Source organism: Thunnus thynnus, chromosome 2, assembly GCF_963924715.1.
Source record: "Thunnus thynnus chromosome 2, fThuThy2.1, whole genome shotgun sequence".
Classification (NCBI taxonomy): Eukaryota; Metazoa; Chordata; class Actinopteri; order Scombriformes; family Scombridae; genus Thunnus; species Thunnus thynnus.
In genome coordinates this window covers 34,873,515-34,880,079 of record NC_089518.1, presented here as the reverse complement: position 1 = coordinate 34,880,079, position 6,565 = coordinate 34,873,515, and the positions used below count along the sequence as shown (strand labels likewise).

At 37.9% G+C, this 6,565-nt stretch overlaps 1 protein-coding gene across 1 annotated transcript in view; it reads left to right on the top strand.

The window, feature by feature from the left end:
* LOC137169129 (protein unc-13 homolog B-like) overlaps window positions 1–6,565 on the top strand; it is a 202,162-nt gene that overhangs the window by 124,187 nt on the left and 71,410 nt on the right. The window contains exons 11-13 of the mRNA XM_067572132.1: window positions 12–61; window positions 248–323; window positions 3,490–3,495. Coding sequence (XP_067428233.1) covers window positions 12–61; window positions 248–323; window positions 3,490–3,495 — 132 coding nt within the window. The remainder of the gene's footprint in view (window positions 1–11; window positions 62–247; window positions 324–3,489; window positions 3,496–6,565) is intronic.

Here is a 6,565-nt window from a genome sequence, read left to right as displayed (position 1 = left end):
TTCTATTTCAGAGCCGAGATCAAGATGGTGACCCTAGCAAGCACCCATGGGCCAAGCCAGGGTCAGTAAACCCTTTTTAGTGTGTATATATAATGACCTGATGCGGTGTTTGCACCTGGACTCTCTGTATTGAAATACTGATCAGTGCATTTTGGTATTTGTTTATTTTGTGTGTGTGTGTGTGTGTGTGTGTGTGTGTGCGTGCGCACGTGTATGCATGCATGTGTGTGTGTTTGTGTGTTTACAGGGGAAACACACCGTTTGGCATTGACAGCATGCCAGACCTCCGCAAGAGGAGGCCCATTCCCCTTGTTAGTGAACTGGTGAGTAAATATCACTCAATATCTGCTCACTGACTTTTTAATTTTGGCCTTCATTGAACCTTGACTTTTTTAATTCATTAAGTGAAGTTTCACTCCTTTATGAGCAAAAGCACAAGGCTCAAAGTCCTCTACGGATTGGCAGATCTTTAGACAGCTGAGAAACCAGTGTGTCAGGAAATTAGAAATGCTAAGTCATGTTATTTTGTTAATACCCTGTCCAATTGTAATATTAATCCAGCAAAATTTTGGAAAACAATTGAGGCACAAAATCATGGTAATGCTTACTCCCTACATAAGCATCTCTCTCGATTCTGTCCTTGTCTCAGAAAAAGAACAAACCTGTGATATTTTTAATAGTCATTTTATTTCTTCTGGTCAACTGTTTGAAAAACCAACTCTATCTACAATTGCCTCAGTTGAGAATGGGTGCAGTTTAATAGCAATCGCCCTTTTGGGGAAAGATTTTCCCTTAGAGAGTTCTCTGTTAAGGAAATATTTGATGCTATGGTGTCAGATGACCCAAAAAAGGCAATTGGAGCAGACTTTTTGAATGTGAGCCTCCTACTTTTGGCTGCAGCTATTATAGCTTATCGTTTAACACATATTTTTAATTTCACTCTTGTATCCAGGAATATTCCTAAAGTGTGGAAAGCAGCACATGTCTTGCCTCTGCATAAAGCCAGTGACACTACTGACCCAAATAACTACCGCCCAGTCTCCAAAGTGTCATGTTTAGCCAAAATCTTAGAAAAGCTCATCGATAATCAAATGTGTCACTTTCTATCTGAGCACTACATTTTAAACCCCCATCAGTCTGGTTTCAGACCTGGACATAGCACTTTGACAGCACCACGTAAGGTAGTGAATGATATAATCTGTTCTCTGGATAAGAAGTGTTGCATTGCCCTGTTAATTGATTTGTCTAAAGCATTTGACACAGTGGATCATACTCTTCTTTTGGACAGACTTAGATCAGTTTGTTTTGACACAAATGCATGTAACTGGTTTCACAGTTATCTTACTGGCAGAACTCAAACAATAGTTGTGGACGGTCATCAATCTGGTTTCCTTGAAGTTACAAAAGGGGTGCCACAGGGCTCAATACTAGGTCCTATCCTGGTCACGTTGTACATGACCTGGGCTCATTGGTTTGTAACAGCTCTATTCGTTATTATGCTGACGACACAGTTATTTACTCATCGGCACCCTCAATTGACAAAGCTTTGTCTAATTTAAAGTCAGATTTTTTGGCTATTCAAAAGGCTCTGATTAAACTTAAGCTTTTACTAAATCAAGATACAACTAATTACATGGTCTTCACCAGATCCCAAATAAACAATCTTTTAAGAAAGTTTAAGAAATAAGCGGTGCCTCTCTTTTAACAGTAGGTTGCAGATTTTACAGGCAACATTTTTATCAGTGCTTGACTATGCAGATGTCATTTACACGCATGCCACTGCCCATACCCTCAAGCCTTTTGATGCTGTATATCACAGTTCTCTTAGATTTATTACAGGTGACGGTTTTAGAACCCATCATTATATCCTTTATGAGAAGGTCGGGTGGAAATCACTTACCACTCGAAGGGAACAACACTGTCTTTTTTTATATTAAGCCATCATAAATAAGCTACCACTATATTTATCATCACTTTTAAGACTTAGAAATACAGGATACCATACTCATTTACAAGAATGCATTACCTTGGATATCCCATATATGAATACAGAACCGGGAAAAATTGCATTCAGTTATTGTGCTCCTCATAGGTGGAATAAGCTTGAGGGCTCCCTTAAATTAGACAAAATGTCAACCTTAGAACAGTTTAAGATTCTGTTGAACGATTTATTATATAATGAATGCTCTTGTATTTCTTAAGGTGACTGCTTTGTCCCTCTGTAATGTAGTTATTTTAATGTGTTTTTTAATAGGGTGTTTTTGTATTTTGTAAGTCATTTGTCTTGTGTTTATGATGTATTTATGTTTTTTGTGTAAAATTGTTGATTTTTACACTTTTTACACTTTTTGTTATATGGCCTGTTTTGGATGTGTATTTACAGGGCACCATTGTGAATGAGATCTTTGCTCTCAATTGGTTTCCCCAGTTTAAATAAAGGTTATTTATCTATCTATCTATCCTAAATTAAACAAAAGATTTATATATATATATTATATATATATTATATTATATACCAAATTCAAAACACTGCAGAGTACTGACTGAAAAAGGAAGGAAGCAAATATGTTCTCATCTAAATTCTAAATAATAACTGTATTTGTAAAGCACTTTTCAAAATTCAAATTGCTTTACCAATAAAACATCTCTGGAGCAATAATAGACTATAGAATACAATAAGGCAAGAATAGCACAATCAGGTAAAAACACCTATAAAACCCTCCATGTGCATAGAGATACAGAGACACACTGATATGACTGATATCGATCATAAAAGCAATCAAAGCTTTCATTTTTCTTAACTTAATTTCATTTTTTTTGTTTTGTTTTATATACCAGAAACAAAAATATAAATTGTGTTGGTTTTTCTACGCTGCTGAGTTGCCTTTTGTATCTTGTTAGTTTTGTTTCTCTTTGCACTAGATGCTCCATCACTTTGGTTATGGATTTCAGATGTAATGACTTGTTAACTCTTGCTCCGACATTGGAAGAGTCAGTGAAAAGAAATGTTAACGAGCTGGCTGAGTGACACAAGCGTTTTACATTTCAATTTCAGCTAATTTGTTTATGATATAAGAATTATTACTCGCAGGCCACATACAGTACAGGATACAGTGTTTCCCCTATAACTGTACAGGCCTGGTGGGCCACCAGGCCAACGAGAACCCCTACCAGGCCAAAAAAAATAACGTAGAAAGGTGTGACCGTTGACTTTCTCCTGAGTTTTGGGTGCATCCCCCGATTCTGAGGCTGCCACCACCACCCCAAAGCAGTCAACCTGGGGGAAACACTGGGATAAAATCATGAAGGGGTACTTCTGCAGTGGCACCCACTGTGTAATAATTAGTTCGCAAAGGAGGGAATAACTGGATTCAAGGTGAAAGCTGCTGATCCTCTCAGAGGGGAAGCTGTTTGTTTGTCTCTAACCTTTTCTTTCTTTTTGTTCTTTTTCCCTGCACATGTTGTCTCCCTCCCTTCGTCGACCCTTAGGCTATGGTGAGTAAAAGAGAAGTGAAATTTAAGCTGCTTTGTTTTACCATTGGTTTGATGGGCTTCATCCCACACTTACTAACGGTCCTGATTTTAGCAAAGCATGTTGATCTGCTCTGTGTGGAGTTTCCTTGTGTAGGTTGTGCGAGCACAAAGACACACACATACAAACATTAGTCATTGTTTACCTGTATTTCAAAATGGTGTTCTGATAAACACAAAAAAATCCGTCGGTTCTCCTCGATGCTTTCAGCTTTCCCTCTACAGATTGATGCCTATAGAGAGCGAGAGGCCTTTTCTCTAATTGGTGTTTTAGCTACAAGCTCTATATTTAACAGGTTGGTCTCGCTGTGATTGAGCAAGTCAGCAACTTAATTATTTGACAAAACAAACCTGGCTCTCTATACAAACAAATGCTGATAAATGTTCCAGTAATTAGTGTCTCTCTCTCTTTAGTCTCACATTTACTTTGAAGTACTGTAAGGAAGCTGAGACATACATCCACAGGCTTTTGCCTGTCATCTGAGTGGTTAGAACTCTGAATATTCAGTCGTTGAGATCTAAGAGACTTGAATCGTCTGATTAAAAGAAACTTGTCTCCTTTGATTTGAAGTGGATCCTCCAGAGTGAAGGTCATATTCTCAACAGCAGGAGCCTGAGTGAGGTTTAAAAAGAGATTTGCAGGCTGGAGAACAATCTAGTTTATCTTCAGTAAGTTAAGCATATCAACTTACACAATTCATGAAATGAAGGAAAAAGAGACGGGAGGGAGATATGAGCAAACACAAAACTGTGCAGATAAAACTGAAATCCCATCACAGCCCGAAGGCGCAAAAGAAAAAAAAAAAGCAAACAATGACGAAAATCTCAACACAGACAGGCTGTGTTGGGCTTGAACCCAAAGCACATGTCAGCAGGCAGCAGCTCCAACAGCTCTAAAGGCTCGAGCCACACAACTACAAATCAGTGCAGTGCATAATATTTATAGCAGCAGACCCCAGTTGGAGTGTCTCCAACACAACGTTCATAGAGTCAGGGAAACTCATATTCATCAGACTAGTTACATGGTCTTTCTGACTTACATTTCTTGCAAGCTTGTTAAAATTTGTAATTAATTTTTTATATGATTTATTTTTTGGGATGTATGAATTGGAGTGGTTTTATTCACAGTGTATAGCAGCGTATCAATGCCACCATGATAAGGAAAAAAAATGCTCAGTTTCTTGTTGATACAAAAAAACTGAGCCGTCAAAAGTATTTCCAATTACAAAATTCGTTATAATGATAAAGCTTTCTTATAATAGTAGGTGCCTTTATTGTGACAAACAGACCAAAGCAAAGCAGACCGACCACAGATATTTGAAACTACTATTAAATCCACCTTCTTGATTTGAACTGTCAATGAAGTGATCTGTTTATGTGATGACTGTATATATGTAACCATGGTAACATGCACAATAACAAGTAAGTTTCATGGAGCACAGTCAAAACAGCACTTTGCTGTGCTTTTGTGCTTTGTATTTCAGAAGTTCCTCATCAGCAGTGAGGGAAACAGTGACATAATAAAACATGTTGTTTTCGTTCTAACTAGATAAATTATCTCATTATAACAAGTTATTATAAATAATTTTCTCGTTATGGAGCTAATTTTTTTTTTTGTCATTGTAGCGTCAACATGCTTCCGTAATGATCATATACAGTATGTATTTAAGTGTTGGTTTGTTGGTAATATGATGTCACCCAGTCGCCTGCATCTTTCCCATCTTTACATCACATAATGGAATTAAGTCGTGGACTTGACATTTTCATAGTTGTGTGCAATTTGCAATGTCAAATAAGCTAAACTAAATACATCAACTACCATATCAAAACTCCTGATTGCACTTCATTAAAACAGTTTCTTGAAGCGAATAGATAGTTAAGTTTACTTATATAGCACATCTCACAGGCACCAGTCACAAAGTGCTTCACAGTCAAATAAATAAAACAAAGATAAAACATAAATACCACATGCTACCTTTTATTCTCCTTATACTTGCTTCCACTAGGACAGTCTGTAAAAACCCATCTGTCTGAACAGATGGGTTTTTAACTGCTTTTTTAAAAAGTCCACAGAGCTCAGACTTATTGGGAGACTATTCCAAAGCTTAGGTGCTGCCGACTAGGATGTACAATCTCCCCAAGTCTTAAAACATGTCTGAGGTACACTTAAAGACCCTGGTTAGAGGACAGAAGAGCTCAGCTTGTGGTGTGAGGGTACAGAAAGTCCAAGATATAATGTGAAGCCTGGCCATGCAGGGCCATTCTAAAATTAACAAGAAGCCAGTGCAGAGAAGTTAAAATAGGTGTAATGTGTGACCATCTGTTGGATCGTGTTAAAAACCTAGCAGAGGCATTTTGGTCGGTTTGTAAACGGTCCAAGGAAGATTTATTAAAGCAGGTAAAAAGAGAATTACAGTAGTCCAAATGTGATAAGATAAAAGCATGTATTAGCATCTCCATGTCAGCTCTTGACACAACACACCTGAGTTTGGCTATGTTTCTTAAGTAATAGACACATGATCGAGTCTGCGTCCCAATATAAGCATCAAAACTCATGGATTGGTCAGAAATCACACCAAGATTATGCAGACGACACTGAGAAGATGAGGATAAGACATAGAGGGAGGTTCTGGAGAGGATGTATGAGATGTAAACAGTCAGTCACATGGAGAGGTTACCTGTGTTAACCTGCGTGTTGCAGGTCAGCTGCAAGCATTCTGCTTCCCAGCCTGTTTGGGGTGGACTCTGTCAGCTGTGAAGAGGGAGAAGCAATCCCAAAACATATTAAAATTGTCAATAAAACTTATATTGTGAGCTCTGCAGGCAGACCAAGTGTGGAGGCTCAGGATTCTGCTGAAACGCTGTGCTCCACGGGCCAGTGTGGGGATGGGACCAGAAATAAAGATAGATTTTCCACAACTTTTTAGAAAGTTAAAAAGGTCATTAAAAGATACAGTATATGAGCTGATGAATCACAGACTGCTCTAAAAGTAAATGGAAGTAATCAGTTTAACTTAATGATAAGTGACAGCAT